The 20,609-nt window shown below is 45.5% G+C and overlaps 1 protein-coding gene across 1 annotated transcript in view; it reads left to right on the top strand.

Annotated features, from left to right (window-relative positions):
- The window catches only part of myrf (myelin regulatory factor), a gene marked incomplete at both ends in the record, with an annotated part of 46,798 nt that extends 26,452 nt beyond the window's left edge, over positions 1-20,346 (top strand). The window contains 13 exon segments of the mRNA XM_084335205.1: positions 4,064-4,224; positions 6,840-6,912; positions 7,025-7,107; positions 8,215-8,283; positions 8,378-8,461; positions 9,657-9,724; positions 9,843-9,953; positions 10,622-10,846; positions 10,985-11,078; positions 11,185-11,247; positions 11,389-11,494; positions 11,792-11,866; positions 20,257-20,346. Coding sequence (XP_084191331.1) covers positions 4,064-4,224; positions 6,840-6,912; positions 7,025-7,107; positions 8,215-8,283; positions 8,378-8,461; positions 9,657-9,724; positions 9,843-9,953; positions 10,622-10,846; positions 10,985-11,078; positions 11,185-11,247; positions 11,389-11,494; positions 11,792-11,866; positions 20,257-20,346 — 1,302 coding nt within the window.
- Positions 20,347-20,609: the final 263 nt, after the last annotated feature.

Below are 20,609 nucleotides of genomic sequence, written 5' to 3'. Positions count from 1 at the left end.
ATAGTAAGAACACAGAGTAAATTCTAAGAGAGAACAAGTGCTAATAGCACAAGTGTAAAATAAGGTAAATGGGAGCTTATTGGAGGTCCAGAGTAGAACCGTCCGCGTTATCCCCGAACGCAATTAGTGAAGACCTGACAATGGACAAGCAGAAGAGAGGTATGTTACATAGAGACAAAATACCAACATTCCACACACACCCCTGTGACAGCCAATCAGGAACCACCCCTAAGTGACAGCACTAATTGACAGGGAAATGACAGGTGACAAGCCCAGTGACATATGCCAGGAATGTGGGTGGTCACCGACCGAGGTCGGTGTCCAGAACGTAACAATTATGCATACTTTTGACAATAAATCAAATCAGAATTTGTTCTTACTTGCTTGCCTGGGTAAATAAAGGTTATAGAAATGTAAAAAAAAGAATAGAAAAAAAGAATTGAAAACCGATACCGATATTTTCCGATATCACATTTTAATGCTGATATCGGCCGATAATATCGGACATCCCTAATTTTTTTACTCGGCTACGGTAATGTGGAATGCCCTGCCAACATTCATAAAACTCCTGATCTCCCCTCTCGGATTTAAATCCGCCCTAAAAACATGGCTCAGTCAGCAGCAACTCAAATTGGTCTTAATATGTTTTTTAACTTGGTTTATTTCTTTTATCATGAGTTGCTTTTAAGGGTTTGCGGATTTTCTTTTAACATTAGTTGACTGTATGAGTTGTCAGGTTAGGTGTTTTTGTAAAAAACTTTAGGATGTGTCCTGTCTAGTGTACATGTCCATTTGTGTTTTTGTGCCTTTTTATGTTCCATGTATGGACCACAATGGAAACAAGCCTTGGCTTTATTGTGTTTTATCCATTTTTGACCAGCGTGTTGACACTGTTATTGTTTTGTCTTTTAAATGTTTTGTCCTACGATTGTGTCAAAATAAAGTATTCAATCAATCAATCAATGCCATTTACAATTAGGCAGATAGCACAATAACCTACAGTTGCACAGTTTCCCTTTGATTTAAAATATATATATACTTTCCTGGCAATTTTGGACTATGAGGATATAATATACAGCTGCCTCCACATTCAGACCCTTAGATTCTGGTTACCACTCAGCCCTGAGGTTTATTACATTTACAATTACATTTACATTTAGTTGACTCTTTTATCCAAAGCGACTTACAAATTGTGTACAACAAGTCAGCAGGAAGGGTACAACTCTGGCAGCAAAGGGTCAGTGGCATTGTTTGTCTAGCAGTGCCGAGTTTGAATGTTACACTTTGAGTGCGTTGACATAATATTATTAGCATAGTAGGTAGTTTATAGTAGCATCGTACGTAGTATAGACATAGTAGTAGTATAGACATCATAGAAAACAAACCCAGAGAGCTTTGGAAATTACTCAACAACCAACTAGGCTGCAGTAAGAAACTGAAAACCAGATTTACAAACATCAACATTAAGACAGAAAACACTCTCATCACAAACAAGCTGGATATGGCCAATTACTTAAACATATTCTTTACAAACATAGCCACAACACTGGTTAATAAACTACCCTCCCACTCTGGGCATTTTGGAGTAGAACACATCCTAGCCTACTACAAAAACCTAGGGGTTCGCAAAGATTACTTCAAACTCGAAATGGTAACAACGGATGAGGTGTTCAAAAGACTGAGCGCCCTCCAACCTAACAAGGCCACTGGCCATGACAATATCCCGTCCAAATTCCTCAGAGACTCAGCAGCCACCATCACCTCAGTCATCACCCACATAATAAACCTCTCCATAAAACAGGGACAGGGAAATTGTGAGAGTGACCCCCCTGCACAAAAAAGGCAGCAAATTAGACCCAGGCAACTACCGCCCTGTTTCTATTCTTACCTCCATCTCGAAAGCTATGGGGAAAAAATTCTATGAAGAGGTAGAAAAGTACATTGCGGAAAAAAAGCTAATCTACGAATCTGGCTTCAGAACATCCCATTCCACTGACACATGCCTTCTCTATTTGAACGGCCACATCAAACACGAGGTGGACGCGGGCAAATACTGTGGCATGGTCATGCTGGACCTCCAAAAGGCTTTCGACACTGTCAATCACTACATTCTGATTGATAAGCTAAAAGCAATTGGTTTTGATAGTTCATCAGTGAGCTGGATGCAATCCTACCTGGAGGGGAGAGAACAGATGGTGGAGGTGAACGGTACACTGTCCCCCCCCCCCCTCCCAGTGAGCTGTGGTGTTCCACAAGGAAGCATACTAGGACCGCTACTGTTCCTAATTTATGCAAATTACATGTCATCAGCTTGTGACTGCAACTTGTTCCTGTTCGCGCACGACTCAGCCCTGCTGGACGCTGACAGGGACAAGTTGCAGGTTGAAAAAACCCTCAGCTCTGAACTCTGCAGAATCTGCACCTGGCTTGCTGATAACAAACTATCATTACACCTGGGTAAAACAGAATCCATTCTCTTTGGCTTCTCTGTTACAGTGGGTGACATTATTGTCACAAGGAAAGATGAAATTACCTACCTGGGTTCCATCCTAGAGGCAAATCTTTCCTGTGACAAAATGGCAACCAATGTAATCAAAAAAGTCAACCAACGAACAAGATTCTTGTACCGGATCTCCTCTCTGGTAAACAAGAATACCTTGAAGACTCTAACAGGAGCACTCATTCAAGGGTACTACGAGTATGCTTGCACCTCATGGTACCAAAGCACCTCAAATGCCCTAAAAACAAGACTAGAAACATCACAAAACAAACTGGTCAGACTACTGCTTGGCCTTACTCATAAAACCCATCATGATCTCACCCCTGCCCATTTTGACAACCTAGGATGGCTTAGAGTAGACGACAGAGTACAGCAACTTGCAATGGGCCTGGTCTACAAGATACACTACACCACTGGGATACCCATGTACATGTCGAAATACTTCCCAAAGGTCAGTGAATTCCACGACCACAACACCAGAGGGAGTTCCACAAATCATGTTCAACCCAGATTCGTCTCAAACAAGGGACTAAACACATTTCGCAATTATGCCACAATAATGTGGAACGCCCTACCCACAACCGTGAAGGAATGTGAATCCCTACCCTCCTTCAAAACCGCTCTCAAAGAGCACCTACGGGTGGCTGCAATTAGAAACTGACCCCCCCCCCCCCCCCCCCCCACCAATGTACAGTTTCTTCCCCTTCGGATGTATATATTTTTTATGATCTCTTTTTACTACACAGTTCTGTATATCTGTATGTCTTGTATGTCATACAAGAATACATTTGTCCTGATGAATTGAAAATGGGGGACCCCGATGTAAACAAGACGAAAGTCTTTTTCTGGTCTGCATCCTCTTAGCAGTTGTTTTGTATTGAGCCGTACTGTATTGTACCCATTCTGCAATCTGTTAATAAAGTTTTCAATCGATCAATCAATCAATCAATCAATAAGGTTGGTTGGTCTTCTCTGTCTGTCTGATAGGTGCAGTAATCATTGGTATCTGTATTTATAAAGCCCTACTCAGTACGTTACTACCTCATATCTCATCTATGCTGCTCTGGAACACCGGTGCGCTCTGCTCATTGTATAGTTCTTCAGGTACCTCATGCTAGAATTAACCTTAGAAGGACTGCTTTTTATATTGATGCAGCGGAATCATGGAATCTCCTACAAAGTGCCCTAAGCCCTAACTCTTTTTAGATTTTTAAATAATAACCATCCTACGTCAACTTGTAATTGTCTCTGATGTGCTATTGCATATGACCTGTATTTATTTATGTATTTATGCTTTTTTTCTTTTTTCTTTTTCATTCATTCATGTATTTATTTATTTATGTATTTATTCATTTATTTATTTATTTATTTATGTAATTAATGAATATTATGACTGTGTGTTGGTGATTGATTTATTGTATGTTTTAAATTGATTGTGTGTGTTTTGTAAACTCAAATGCCATGTACACTCTGCACCACTGAAAATGAGGGTCTCCCTCAAAGAGGTTAAAGGAAGTATAAATAGATATTCCCACAGACAGTGACAGTGACTCGTCCCCTCAGGACCGTATCTTCATGGAGAACGTGGGGGCTGTGAAGGAGCTGTGTAAGCTGACAGACAACCTGGAGAATCGCATCGACGAGCTGGAGCGCTGGAGCCGCAAGCTGGCCAAGCTCCGCCGTCTGGACAGCATGAAGAGCACCGTGAGCGGGGGCACCATCAGGTGGGACTGGAGGAGTTAGTGATGCAGTAGTCGTCAGGTGGGAGGAGTTAGTGATGTGGTAGCCTTCAGGTGGGAGGAGTTAGTGATGCAGTAGCTGTCAGGTGTGAGGAGTTAGTGATGCAGTAGCCGTCAGGTGGGAGGAGTTAGTGATGCAGTAGCCATCAGGTTGGAGGAGTTAGTGATGCAGTAGCCGTCAGGTTGGAGGAGTTAGTGATGTGGTAGCCTTCAGGTGGGAGGAGTTAGTGATGCAGTAGCCGTCAGGTGTGAGGAGTTAGTGATGCAGTAGCCGTCAGGTGGGAGGAGTTAGTGATGCAGTAGCCGTCAGGTTGGAGGAGTTAGTGATGCAGTAGCCATCAGGTGGGAGGATTTAGTGATGCAGTAGCCTTCAGGTGGGAGGAGTTAGTGATGCAGTAGCCGTCAGGTGTGAGGAGTTAGTGATGCAGTAGCCGTCAGGTGGGAGGAGTTAGTGATGCAGTAGCCGTCAGGTGGGAGGAGTTTGTGATGCAGTAGCTAACTATCAGGTGGGAGGATTTAGTGATTCAGTAGCTAACTATCAGGTGGGAGGATTTAGTGATTCAGTAGCTAACTATCAGGTGGGAGGATTTAGTGATTCAGTAGCTAACTATCAGGTGGGAGGATTTAGTGATGCAGTAGCTAACTATCAGGTGGGAGGAGTTAGTGATATAGTAGCTAGCTAGCAGGTGGGAGGAGTTAGTGATACAGTAGCTAGCTATCAGGTGGGAGGAGTTAGTGATATAGTAGCTCGCTATCAGGTGGGAGGAGTTAGTGATACAGTAGCTAGCTATCAGGTGGGAGGAGTTAGTGATATAGTAGCTATCAGGTGGGAGGAGTTAGTGATACAGTAGTTATTAGGTGGGAGGAGTTAGTGATACAGTAGCTATTAGCTGGGAGGAGTTAGTGATACAGTAGCTAGCTATCAGGTGGGATGAGTTAGTGATACAGTAGCTATTAGGTGGGAGGAGTTAGTGATACAGTAGCTAGCTATCAGGTGGGAGGAGTTAGTGATATAGTAGCTATCAGGTGGGAGGAGTTAGTGATACAGTAGCTAGCTATCAGGTGGGAGGAGTTAGTGATACAGTAGCTATGATATTCCACAGAACAGCTGTGATGTATGTTGAAAAAGAGCACACTGCAAAGACCTCATTCTTAACCTCTTTAGCCCGTCGGACCGCAAATGACATCACGTCATAAATCAAGCTACAGACTGTCTGACAAAATTATCGTTTAATTTTTCAAACATATTCAAGTATAAACATCATAACCATGTCACAACAGCAGTTATAATGTATATTATCATCAATACGTTAGTTTACCAATAGGTTAAAGTGTTATTAGTTCGATTTTAGTTTTCGTTTTTCTGTTGTGATCGCAAAAGTCGGTCATTTTGAAAAAGTGACCATCGGTAATTGTAGTAATTCTGACGCCATTTTGAAGAGGACATCCAGAGCTTTCAATGAGCGTTGGATTTTTTTTTTAAATACACTTCACAGAGGCCTCTAGGTCAACAAAAAGCAAATGACTTCTGTATGAATTTTTTTTATATCTCTTATTACTCGGGAGTCGGGATAATATAGCACAAAACTGAACGTTATTGGCATATATTGTAGCGCAATTAGTTTGTCTCCCCTATTTTGAGCATTTAGCAACAATCAGATTTTAAATCAGTTTCAAAATGGCGCCACTCTGGCAAGAATAAGAAACCTACTGTACATACAATAGATTTCATTATCTGTTCTAATGCACGCCTGGTGATACTAAATCCAAATTTATTTGAAAGATAAGATTTGGCACAATCCATAAATGTGCGAATTGGCTATAATAAGGTAATTTATAAGCCTGCTATTCTATATTCTATAATAATATTTCAAATTGCATTGGTCCGGATGGGAGAATTCAGTACTGTATCTACAAAATGTTCTGTTTAATCATCTTCCCTTTATTCATTTCCTTAGATTTTTTGTACACGTGATATCAAGAAGGTACTGAACGAGCTCAGTGGCAGTTTTTCATGTCTGGTCATTTTTAGCATGGTGTTATTCACTATCAAAGATGCAAAGAAAAATCATAATTCATATTCTCCTTTGTTTCATCACAATTTAAGCAAGCCTATAGTAATAGACACAATATTTCTGACACTGGGAATACATTCACTGAGGTCCATAGATGTCCCTAGATACCAAGAACATGCAAATGGACCTTGTAGAAGTGGAGCAATATTCCATTTACTTAGGTATGTATTTTAGGCGGATTTTCAGAAAATAGGGCTCCGGGCTTAAGAGGTTAACAAGTAATTTATTCTTGTATTGAATCGTATGAAGTCGTATTTACTTAAAACAATCGGCCAATGCGGTGAGGTAATTTCACTTGTTCCAATACAAATTAGCTTGTTTGAAAGATGTTCAAATCAAGCCAAATCATCTTGAAACTGGGGTGACCTGCTACATTTTAAGATACAGTATTGTTGTCATTGTCATCAACACCACACAGCCATGTACAGTATAAGAGAATAATCAAGATGGGTTGAAAGTGTAGAACTTTGAGTAGAAGTGAATGAATGAATGAATGAATGACATTCATGATTCTTGTCCATCTAGCCAATCAGGAAGTCAGTTCAGCAGGACAGGAAGTGGCCCACTGAAGAAGAAGATGGTCAAATCTGGGAGCAAGGTCTGTGTTTAACCCTATCCAATTCAAGGACTATGTTATATACAGTATGTCGAACCAGTGTATGAGTATGAGTAGTATTTGTATTTCACCTGTGCATTTGTTGTCATTACAGAGCCCATCTCTAGACCAAGGCTGCATCAGCCAGAGGTTCATGCAGGGGACTATCCTAGCGCTGGTCATCGTCATGGCCTTCAGGTGAGAGAAGTCTGTTGGATGAAAATGAGACGAACACAGTCATGATATGGTGGTGGTTTTGTTGTTAGAGAGACGTATCAGGGGTGCATTGTCCTTTTTATTTGTGGAATAAAGTTTATCCACACTGTTTGTATTATTCTTGACGCCACTTATGCTAGGACTTGGCATGGAAAGACAGCATCATGGAATCGCTGGCAACATAAAAACTTGTTCCCTTGTCTCTCTTGGAAATTTTTCTCAATGGCCGTCTGTTAGGGTGGCGTCTAGTTTGGAACCCAAGAGCAGAACACAAGGCACAGGAGAATGAGGCGGTTTAGGGTATTTAGGTACCAGGCAGATGACAAGGCAGATAGTGAAATGTACAAAAGGGTGAGGAAGGTCACTCCATGTGACCCCAGGCAACGTCCAGTCTGGTGATGTCCACGGGTGAGGCGCAGGCCTGGGGTGTGCAATCCTACACACAGAAGAGCAAGGTTAGAGCAAGGCAGGTACAGAGACAGTGGAAGCATATGTATAGAGTCCTAGTACCATGGCAGGTGAAGCAACACTCGGACGAGGAGTGGCAGGAGTGCAGGCCTCATATCCAGGCTCGGTGATGACGTGATGAGTCTCAGGTGTGTAGGATGACCCAGGTAGACAGCGTGGTGATGAGGAGTCAGGAAGCAGCCCATATATGGGCGTGGGGACCTGCTGCCAGACAGGAGAGAGAGAGGCCCTGGCTGTGGTTGTAACAGTCCACTGTCGACCTGTTTTGCTTGATTCTGTTCTATTGTATATGCTGCTACTACTGTATTTATATTTTTCTTCGGCTGTAGAACTTCTCTTTGTTAACTGTTTTTTTGTGTGTGTGTGTGTATGTTTGGATTTGTTGATGCCATCTTGTAAACTCTGCATTATTGAAAATGAGGGTCTTGAAAATGAGTTTAAATCAAATACAAAAAGAATATTGAATAATTTAATGAATGCATGCATTAATTATGCATTACATACAGTATATAGTAGTATCACACTGGTGTGTTTATTAGAAAATCAGAGTGGAATTGATGGTTTATAGCCAGTGTCTTATTGTATCACTACATCAGTATAACGGGGCATTGTCTCCCACAGCATCATCTCCATGTCCATCCTGTATGTGTTGACTCTCCACCATCGAGGAGATGCTTCTGAAAAAGCCGGGTATGTCTCCGTTTAGGAACACAAGAACTCAGCTTTCACCTTCCTCCTTTACTGTGTTTCCAACCTATCTTCACGTCTCCACTGTCCTTTCCAGCTATGTGTCCTCCTGCATCCTCTACGTCTCTTGGATGCCCTTCTTCTCTGCAACTGTCACTTTCTGTCCTCCAGTTTGTCCATGGTATGCTGTCTCTACTTCTGTCTCTGTTCTGTCCAGTTTTTGTTGTCGGTTTTTTTTGTCGGTTTTTTAAACCACGTCTTTGATCAGTTATTAGAGGTTCTCCCAGCTGCAAGAGAGGCTACAGAAAGAAAGAAACATTATTTCTAGCACCTTTCATAAGAATTGGCTTCAGTGACAAATGGCTTCACAGCAGTAAAATATACATCAAATGAGCATAGAATAGACAGAACTATAGCAATACAGACCATAAGAAAAATGGTAAAAGCAATGTGGGTAATAACAATACAAATATTGACTCACAGTTTAAAACCTGAGTCTTCCTCATTAGATGGTCATAAAAAAACACTTTAGTTTGAAGTTACTTGATAATTGATTGATGATTGATTATCCTGTCATTAATTTAGTGTGGCATACTGAACTGAACACCAGGGGAGGAGACATAGCTACAGACCCCAATAACACCCTTCGCTGCATGTGGTATAGAGTGGAACCAGAGCAGGTGGTGATCGGACCTGACTTGCAGGCAGCAGCAGCAAAGCAGTGGCACAACTGAATTATAATCAGCATACCTGTAGATACTATATCTATATCTGTACACATATCCCTACTCTTACTAGTTATACCGCTGGCCAGTATGACTTACTACCACAGTGTCTTTATACCTGTATCACTGTACATGATAATAGTATAACACTGTACATACATCTGATTAGCACTATTACTCAGTAGTACTCATACTTATATATTGTATATCCAGTTTAATCACCTGTACATTGTATATTACTAATGCACTTTACTGTTACATTTGCACTCAGGTTGGATGCCAAACTTATTTTCATTGTACTGTACTGCAATTTATGTATAGCCTGTTTTTTTTCAATATACTGTATATATTTTTTTTTCTTTTTACAAAAACATTCCAACATACTGTGGTTTCTTGCCAAAAGTATTTTTCAACAAGTTCAAGTTTCAAGTTTTGTTTTATTTGTCACATATAAGGTACATGTACATTATATTGAAATGCTGAAATTGTGCTTCATACAGTAAAGAGTAAAGGAGTAAGAGACCAAACACTATACAAAATATACAATATACAAAACAAAAGATTTACAAAAATGCTCAAATGCAACACAGTAAAACGGTTGATAATAAGTAATGTGTCATTATTTAAACCACCCACACCTCGTCCTCACAGGTCCAGATCCTACGAATCCTCAAACAAGGGCTCATACCTGCCTCAGTCCACCACCTCTGCGCCGCAAAGTGAGTGTCTGTCTTTACCAGAGCCGACCTGAAGGTCACACCTCACTGTTTGTTGTTTAAAATCACAGTAGCTCCGCCGGCTGATTCACTAGTGAATGTCTGTTCTGTTTAGACGCAGTGCCGTCCTCTCCTTCATTGTCCAATCTCGCAGATTGTTGTCCCCCCACAATTGCCACAAACAACCAATCAGCCACAGTTCTTTCACCAAGTACCAACCAATCCACTGCAGGTAAAACAAGAAAGAATGGCAGATTATGCATTGCACTGTTTCCACTTTATTATGACATTTATCCACAATACATTTCTGACAGACCAGTCTGATTTGCCACAAACATAGTATTTTCAGTCCATTCAAAGCACTAATGTTTGGTCTTTCAGATATTGAGCGTCAGGCTAAGAATGCTAGTGGAAGTCAATGAGGGGCATGAATCATACATTTTGCTCAGTAATATAATCCTCCATGCTCCCCATTGACTTCCACTAGCGTGTTTAGAATGATAATAACCAATGCAACAAGTTCAAGTTCAAATTCAAATTTTTTATTTGTCAAATACACAACAATACAGGGGCATTGCAGGTAAGCTCAGACTCAACATTGCACAATTGTTGAAAGTTGAGTTTTGGGTGGACTGAAAGGACAAATCATATGGACTTCTTAACAATTTGGACTGCCTGTCTATTAAAATTGCCCATATTCACACAGTGACCATTTTACTCTTATGTCACGCTCAGGTTGGCATGACATACGAGTAAAAATGGCCGCTGTGTGAATATGGTCCGTAGCTTCAACAGTCATTTAGCCTGGTTGCCAGATTGTCTAAAATTTCACATTCATTTCTGAAAATAAATATGAATGAGATCCAAAAAAACATATCTTTATTTCACGTCCTCCTCCAGATGTGAGCAGCCTGGTCCCCACGCAAGGCACCATGAGTAAGAAGGCCAAGTCAAGACCTATGGACAAGGACGGCCGTAATAGGAACCGCCTGAGTCACACTTCTTCACCCCTGTACTTCGCCAAGTCCAAGAGGCCCAACCCTTCAAACGTGGAGGGAGCTACCAACCGCCTCCCCGGGGGGCAGCAGCCGCTGCCGCGCAGACAGCGCAGCATACACACAGAGGGTAAGTGGACACATACTTTACCGTACACTTTACTCACATACAGTGTGCGATATGCAAACACATTGAAGCCCTTTGTTGACTAATCGACTGTGACTGAATGTCACAGTGTCGGCTCATACTGTAATTATTTTGTCACAGGAGAACGGTCAGCGCCCTCTCTGACTGGGCTGCACGTCCTGGAGACAGACCAGCAGATCACGGCACAGAGGTGTCCCACACCTGAGAGCTGCAGGTGGGAGCATACCTTGGTGTTCAGCTGAAATCAAGACGCTCTTTAGTGTTTCAACTTGTTTGAGTTCAATTGAATTAAATTGTTTTTCTCTTCATGTTGACTCTAGCTACACAGTATCCCTCCATGGAAACAAGAACTCCTCCATCTCACAGATAACCTTCTACATGACGTGAGTACACACAGCGGAACCTCCAGCACATGCCTGTCATGCAAACAAAAGGTTATGCGACTGCATTCACGTGTAACACTTGCTATAGACCCGTTTCTCTACCGAGACGTGATGTCATCTTTTTTTTTTGCTGATCTGCAGGTCCAGCTACAGCGTGTGGGTTCAACAGTGTGGAGCCACCAAAGGACGTTTATGTCCTGACCACACTGAGACAGAGCTCTATGGTGGACAGAGTACATCTACCAAGGTACATTACTAGTAGTCCATCCAGGGTAGGACACTAACAGGGGTTTGGGGCAGTTATTCCTCCAAGACATGAGAAAATGCTCCTAAATACTGAAAGATATCCCCCATAATGTGTTCACCAGAGGATAGACAACATAGTCATAACAATCATATCATCAAAACATATTTATCAAATGTCACATTATAGCCATTTATACTGAGCTCTCTCTCTCCCTCTCTCTCTCTCTCTCTCTCTCTCTCTCTCTCTCTCTCTCTCTCTCTCTCTCTCTCTCTCTCTCTCTCTCTCTCTCTCTCCCAGGGAACTCATCACCTTTGGTCAGTGCCAGTGCTATCTTTCCAGGACATCACCTATCACTTCCGTGTCTCTCTGTCTGTGAGTAAAGACAGTAGGATTGTCCTCCTTGACTAAAGGATTCTTAGTAGACTAATAGTCACTAGATTTAATTGATTTGTTGATTTAATCAGAACATCTGCAAACGTGTATTTCCCACATGCAATCACACAGAAGGTTTATCTTATCAGGTTTTGCAGGTTTTATCAGTTGTTATGCTCATTTTCAGGGAATAACCTTTTCAGCATGGGAAAAAAAGACAAATCAACGAACAAAGTCTAAGACCAAACCCATCAATGAATAAACTAATTTACTACAGGCTGTTCAGATTGATATAGTAAAGCATACATTTATTAAAAAACATTTGGTTTAATACAGTTTTTTTCGATTGCTTAAGCACGATTTTGAAAACAGGGCCCAGTGTTTCAAAACACTACAATTAGCACAACCACACACACAATTATCAGAACACCTCAGATCCTTTGCAAAATGAAACACTCTTGTGCTATACACTAATTTATAAAAACTAAATTTTGTTACCATATGAAACACACACGTTTAATATGACTTAATTCTGTTTTAACCAGTTACACACTGCTGTGCTTAACCTAAAACACATTTAGCAATTCTACTTCTCAGTGATTAGAGTACTGTAAGTGAAGTACACGTAGAATGTGCAAATATACAATACATTCAACAAACACTACACAAGACTAATGCTGTAGACTGATGAAAATATCATTTATTTATCTCCATATACCCAAATCAATGATGCAGACTGATGAAAATATACATTTTCTCTCCATATAACCAAATCAGTCAACATTTCAACATGGAGAATCACAACAAAACAGTTTTCATGCTACAGTGTGCATAACACTGTAAGCTCAGCAAATATCAGACAAACATAAAATACTGTATCCAGTACAGGTTAAAATTACAGTAAAACGGGCGGTCAGGTGGCGTAGCGGAGATTGCGTTTGTTACCAACGCTGGAGACGCTGGGTTTGCGTGTTCGAATCCAGCTCCCGGCGTTGTCACCAGCTTGGCTGGCCGTTCACACTAATATAATTGGCAGTATTAGGGGGTGGGGAAAGCTGGCGGGTGGGTCTTGGGCGTTGTGGACAGCAACCCCTACAGTTCGGTCGGGGCGCCTGCTCAGCGAGGGTAGGATCTGGAGAGAGGTAGTGCGGCCTCCCACACGTTACACTCTCCCAGTGAGAATCTGCGCGGCGCTGCACATGCGTCGGAGGAAAGCATGTGACAGTCTCCGGCCTCTCGGACCAACAGTAGGGGAAAGTGCGCAACAACCAGGAAGGGGGTTGGGAATTGGCATAACGACTAACGACAGGTTATGTATATAACCTAGTTATATGAGTACTGGCTAAGCGTCCCACTCTTAGCCATACCGAGATATACCTCATCTCATGTACCTATTGTACTCCATCAACGAATAAAAACCAAAATACACCCACCACCTGCCAGGCCCCGCCCCTTTAGGGCGTACTATAAAGTACTAGGCGTGGTCACCACTCACTCTTCCTCGGAAAAAATCGTTTCCAAGGGAACTCAGGGCACGCTAAGAGCGGGACGCTTAGCCAGTACTCATATAACTAGGTTATATACATAACCTGTCGTTATATTTCGTATTGGCATCGCGTCCCGCTCTTAAGCCATACCGAGATATGGGGATATGGGGCCCGACAGATGCACCCCCTGAGGACCCGTAAGCCCACATCAAGGGGGAGGGGAGTCCCGTCACCCCATCCTTCCTAATGAAGAGGGGGCGCAGTCAACTCCACCCGAGTGTGAACAAGAGGGAACTAGAACCCCTTGAACACACAGCACAGGCGGAACCACGTGTGACACAACACACTGTGGCCCATACCCACACACCCCTGCTACCCCACCAAAGGACGGGAAGCAGGAGAGGCCACAGACCTCAGAACCGCCTGGGAGACAGAACCCCCGGTCATGTCCATGAGGTAAAACCTTACGAAGGGACCCGGGGAGGACCATGAAGCTGCAGCACAGATGTCCTCCACCAAGGCCCCACCCAGCAGAGCGGCAGAGGCTGCCACCCCACGAGTGGAGTGCGCCCTGACGCCCCCAGGGGGAGCCAGCCCGGCCAACGTGTAGCAAAGGGCAATGCCCTCGCACAACCAATGGGACAGTCGCTGTTTCGATAGTGCCTTACCAGCACGAGAACCACCGTAACAGACAAAAAGCTGATCGGTAGCCCTGAGGCCCTGAGTACGGTTGAGGTAAATCCCCAAAGCCCGGACCGGACATGACAGGTGAAGGCCCGCCTCCAACTCACTAGCGTGAGGAGGTGGATGAAACACCTGAACCACAATATCCCTGGAGCGGAAGGAACTCCGGATATTTTTAGGCACGATTAGGCCGCAGAGTGGCACCGCAATCGGAACGAAAAGACAGACACTCTGGTCGTACCGAGAGAGCACAAAGCTCACCCACGCGTTTAGCGGAGGTGACGGCCAGCAAGAACGCGGTCAACGACAGCTGTTCCAATGGCGCTTGCTCAAGAGGCTCAAACGGGGCCAAGGACAACCGACCGAGGACCAATTGAAGATCCCAACTCGGAGCCAAAGAGCGTTTTACCGGCTTAACGCGTCGAGCGCCAAGCAGGAAACGCTTCACAAGAGGGTGGCTGAACAAAACATCACCCTCAAATCCCTCATGATAAGAGGATATAGCTGCTGCATATACCCTCACTGTCGAAGCCGACAGTCTATCAAGGAGAGACTGGAGGTAAACAAGGACAGCATCCAGAGGGCAGGACACCGGGTCCCTGCCCCCCGCCTTACACCACTCTTGGAACATACGCCATCTGCCCGCGTAAAGCGTGACAGTGGAGGGAGCATGCGCATTCCGGATGGTATCAACCACAGAAGGGTCCATCCTCTCCAGATGTACCCTCTCACCAGCCACACCATCAGATGTTGGCCCAACACCGGGTACTGAAACAGCGACCCGTGTGCTTGAGAGAGGGCCGTCGCCGACCAAGGAATAAGCCATGGCGGAGCTACCAGTAGCTGGATCAGGACCGGGAACCACACTGCCGTGCCCCGGTCCGGCGCGACCAGGATCACCGTCCTGCGCTCCCTCCGTATCCGCTCCAACAGCTGACCCAACAGATGTAGAGGAGGAAAGGCGTACAGAAGGCCGGGCGGCAATGGAAACATCGAGAAGGCATCCACCCCCAAGGGGGGATGATCTGCCCGACTGACCGAGAACCACAAGGGGCACTTGTGAGAGCGTCGGCTCGCAAACAGATCCACTGAAGCCTCCCCAAAGCGATCCCAGATCTGCCTGACTATATCGTGGCGCAGTTCCCACTCGTCGCAACGAGGACCGCCCTGAGACATCATATCCGCGCCCACATTCTCCATACCAGGGATGTGGAGCGCCCTCAGACTGCGCAGCCTGCGAGATGCTCATAGCCAGAGTTCGACCGCCGCCCGGTGCAGGGGGATGGATCGAGTCCCACCCTGCCTGTTGATATACGCCGCTGCCGTCATACTGTCCGTTCTGACCAGAACGTGCTCGCCTACCACCAGGTGGACGAACCGTTTGAGGACCAGGAGGACCGCCCTCAATTCCAACACATTGATGTGCAGGGTAGACCGGGCAGCATGGACCGTCCAGCTGCCCCCGACTGCGTTGGTCCGACACGTTCCTCCCCAACCCGTGAGAGAAGCGTCGGTGAAGACCGTGACTTGTGAGCGCCTGCTGCCCATGGGGACCCCAATGGTGAGGATACCAGGCCTCCTCCAATGGGCGAGATCTCCCCATATCGACAAAGGAACCGTCAACCGTTTCCATTTGTCCCTCACCGAGTCTATTCCCATACTGAAGAACCACCTTTGTATCCTCCTCATGAAGAGGAGGCCAAGAGGAACCACCGTGTGAGCAGATGCCATCATACCGAGCAGGCGCATCACTTGCAACGCTGTGACCGTCTTTCCAAGACGGAAACCCCCGAGCGTGTGTAGGATAGACACCCTCCGCTGCTCCGAGAGGGTTACAATCATGGGCCTCAACCTCAACGTCAAGCCCAAGTACTCCACCTGTTGACTGGGAAGAGGCGTACTCTTCTTCCAGTTCACAGCAAAACCCAGCCTGGTGAGGAATTCCACCACCAGCCTGGTATGAGACCTGGCAACCTCCTCCGATCGGCTGAGGAGTAGAATGTCGTCGAGATAGAATAGAATCCGTATTCCCCGACGACGTAGAGGCTCCAGCGCAGTCACTACGCACTTGGTGAATGTGCGGGGAGCCAGAGAATAGCCGAACGGCAACCTCTGGTACTCGTACGCTACGCCCTGAAACAGGAACCGTAGGAACTTCTTGTGAGGAGGGAAAAACGGGATGTGAAAATACGCATCCTTCAGGTCTATGGAGGTGAACCAGTCTCCCCTTCTGACAGCAAGCAGCAGGAGTTTGACGGTCAACATTCTGAATGGTCTCGCCACAATCAGACGATTGAACGCGGACAGATCCAGTATAGGTCTGACCCCTCCCGTTTTTTTGGGCACCAGAAAATAACGGGAGTAGACGCCTGACATCGCGTCCTCTCTCGGGACCACGACTATAGCCTGCTTCGCCAACAGAGATTGAATCTCGTCGGCCAGGGCTGTCACTGCTTCTGACCCTGACAATAGGGTCTGCACCAAACCTGAAAACGGAGGGTGGGGTTGTGCGAACTGCAAAACAAGCCCCTCCCTCAAAGTTCTCTCTATCCACCCCTCCAAACGGCATTCTTGTCGCCATATGTGATAAAAATCCCACAGCGCACCCGCCATCAACTGACGCTGGGCCGCAAGGAACAGTAGATAGGTGGCCCGATCCCTCCCGCTGTGCGACGCACCCAAGGGGGGACCCCGACAGAAAGGGCCGGTTCGATACGGGAGAAGCTGCCGTCAAACTGGTTGACACACACTCCCCCCCTGAACACCCCTCTAGCGCATGCTGAGGAGTTGTTCTACAGCTAGACATGCAAGGCGTGAGGACCCCATGGGCTCCTACACACCGTAGCCCTGCAGTGATATTGCTATCACCCAAATCACGCGCGCCTCTTCTTTGCAGACCACTGCCGCTCTCACGGGAGTGGGAGGCATCAGCATGATACCCCGCCTGGCGAAGGCGAGGCCGGGGTAACCCTTGCTGAGCATTCAACCGAAGAGGCCTCGAGTCCCCCTGCTGACCACTGTAAATAGTGGCAGCCGTAACACCAGGCTCACCCATCACACAACGTGTGGTGCAGGAGCCACGCGACAGCACAACATTCTCACGGACAGACCCAGGCTCAGCCATCAACTGGGTGTCAGCCCCTGTCCCCATGAGAAGCGAAAAGTGGGGCCGCATGCACTTCAAAGAAGGTTCGCGGCCCGCAGCCAAAGGAAAACGATCAGAGCCCCGCTTCCGTGGGTAAAGGCGCTCCCATAGTCCAGCAGACTGTACACAGAGCAGACTCCGCGGAGGTCCGCGCGGCTCTTTGAGCTTTGATCTCAGCGGACAGCAGACCCACAGGTGCGAAGCTACTATTTTCTGACGCGCGGACATCCGCGCCGCTGACTTGGTGTCACACAAAACGCTGCTCAGCGTTTTGGTTGACATCGAACTGCATTTAATGTGACGCCGATCTGCATTTTACTCTGAACACTCGCTCCGTGCCAAGAGAGATGTTTGAATGGCTTTTCTAAATGAAGTGTGTAAAATTGCCAGTTTTATTTCGAAATATTGGAAACGGAGATAACATAACATAACATAGAATGTTATCTCCGTTTCCAATATTTTGAAATAAAACTGGTGCTTTTATTTCATGCAATGCGTGTCTTTTCAGCACCACGCGCTGTCCACCTCAAGCCTATACGGTACATTGCATCTCGCTGCCTATATACCTGTTATTCAAGTGCGTAAAACTGCCCGAAACGGAGATAACATACTCTTTATTTTGACATCGGATGACGACGACATGACAGAAGTTGAACAGCGTGGGGACAATTGTGTAAACTGGCGCGTGACATCTAGGAAATTGGTCCACGGAGGTCCGCTCGACTATGGAGGCTCAAAGAGTCCGCGCGGACCTCCGCGGAGTCTGCTCTGTGTACAGTCTGCTGGACTATGGGAGCGCCTTAACGGAGAGAGGAGTGAACGGGGAGCGGGCTGTTCGTGGCAGAATGACGACGGCTTGTATTTCCCAAGCCGAGTACACCCAAAATGGCCGATCCCTCGGCCGCCAAGGCTGTCGGCCTTGTGGGCCCCTGTTGACTCTCCGCCCAGGGTACCACTGGCGGGGGAAACATGGCCGCCTGTCGAGGGCCTCGCCACAGTCGCTGACGAGGCCGTGCTCCAACCTCTGGCTGCATAGCGTGAGGCGGTGTGGGACCCAGATCAACAACCGCCTGCGCCTCCGCAGAACGACCAAAAAGTCCTTCTGTGGAAAAAGGAGCCGTGAGGAGAGAAAACCTATCTTCTTCCCCAAGAGGAGATTGCTCCAACCAGATATTAACAAACGTTGATAGCATCCTAATCCTCCCCGCAGTTATAGCTTGCGACTGAGTCAAGATCTCTATAACACCACAAACATGCAAAATGTTTTCATCGTCGGCTGGTCCCGTAGCCCCACTACCCAACGCTAATGTGGACAGGAAAATAGTCAGCTGAGCCATAACACTGGCCGCCGCTAAATACCATCCTGCAGCAGTATAGCTCTCATCCGTCCATACTGCCACCCACCGAGCCGATTCGCTCTCAAGCATCGGCCGGGTGGGACACCGTTCCACACATTAGCTACCGACTGACCTTCATTAATGAACCGGTTGAGAGGAGGGAAAAGCGGCAACATCCCACGGCGGGGAACATTAGAACAGTGACCCATTTCAGCATTAGCATTAGCAGTAGCATTAGTGTTAGCAGCATGCTCCAGGATCGCCCGGAACCCGTCCACTTCAGGAGAACGTTCACCAAGCCATCCCGCCCCCGGCGCCGACACACACTTCACAGCATTACTAACACTAGCATCAATGCCTGATGACACAGGGCCTACCTGTGTGCAAGCCGGCTCGATAGCCAAACCTTGCACGCTGCCCCTCAATCTGCTGCCACAAGATGAGGAAACATCAGAATAGGCCCGACGTGTCGTTGAAACATGCCCCGAAGATTCCAGGGGTAAGCAAACCTCCGGTAAGCATTCAATATTACGCAATTTCTCTAATCTTTTCATAACAACTAGTTGCATAGGGCGTCTTGCATCCGCTATGATGGAAACGAAAATAGAGGAAGAGTGAGTGGTGACCACACCTAGTACTTTATAGTACGCCCTAAAGGGGCGGGGCCTGGCAGGTGGTGGGTGTATTTTGGTTTTTATTCGTTGATGGAGTACAATAGGTACATGAGATGAGGTATATCTCGGTATGGCTAAGAGCGGGACGCGATGCCAATACGAAATATAACAGTGGGATGGGAGAAGAATCGGAAAAAGGAGGGGGAAAAAAGATAATCAAAAAAACAAAACAAAATTACAGTAAAACAAAAACAAATAGAAAAAATGTAAATAGAGTACAGAAAATACTAGACATTATCTCTTTACCTAGCTGGTGTATCTACAATTAAGCAATCATGTGTTTGTGCATCTGATGGCTGTGTTTAACCAATTGGCTCATATATATGTGGTAATTTGACATTCTGTGTCTAATGTAATGCAAGTGTGTTTAGTGTTTTGCAAATCACTGTGTGTATTGTTTTTCAAAAAGTGTGAGGCTGACATTGTGCTTATAGTGGTGCAAATCTGGGCCTATGTTTTGCTCCTTGAGTGTAAGGTTTTGATAATTGTGTAATACTTTTGATTTTAGTGTTTATGCAATTGAAATAATATAGTAGTTGCTGACTGGACTTCATAGTTAGCCACCTTTTTATTTGTGGTTTATTTGTGACACAGGTGTGTTTGTTTGTGACATGGTGTGTTTGTTTGTGACATGTTGTGTTTGTTTGTGACATGGTGTGTTTGTTTGTGACACGGTGTGTTTGTTTGTGACATGGTGTGTTTGTTTGTGACACGGTGTGTTTGTTTGTGACACGGTGTGTTTGTTTGTGACACGGTGTGTTTGTTTGTGACGCGGTATGTTTGTGACACGGTGTGTTTGTTTGTGACATGGTGTGTTTGTTTGTGACACGGTATGTTTGTTTGTGACACGGTGTGTTTGTTTGTGACATGGTGTGTTTGTTTGTGACACGGTATGTTTGTTTGTGACACGGTGTGTTTGCTTGTGACATGGTGTGTTTGTTTGTGACATGGTGTGTTTGCTTGTGACACGGTGTGTTTGTTTGTGACATGGTGTGTTTGCTTGTGACATAGGTGGAGGGAGAAAACACTTTCAGTAAGTTTGTTTTCCACACTTTTTCCACAGAGTGAAGTGAGTTGTGCCCCTGAGGAACAGAACGAAACGGCCCTGTCATTCTCTGACTACCATTTCCTCATTCAGAGCAGCTGTATGTGAGGAAAAAGAGGAGGAGGAAGAGGAGGGTGACCTGCACCCAGTACCTTTTAAAACAAACCCCCATTTCTTCTCCACAGCTCAAGTTTGTCCCACTCTGTTGTGACGGGAATGGATAGTGTCCATCACTCGAACTTGAATTTTATTTTTGAATTTTATAGAAAACTATCCACCACAACTCCTTCCTCACGTACTCATGTGTATGAAAATTCAGACAGCTCGTTTTGATGCAAGGTTCACCGGGCTTTGAACACACTATCTTTAAG

The sequence above is a fragment of the Notolepis coatsorum genome (genome assembly GCF_963971535.1).
Source record: "Notolepis coatsorum genome assembly, chromosome: 18".
Taxonomy (NCBI): Eukaryota; Metazoa; Chordata; class Actinopteri; order Aulopiformes; family Paralepididae; genus Notolepis; species Notolepis coatsorum.
This window is presented reverse-complemented; position numbering and strand designations above follow the sequence as displayed.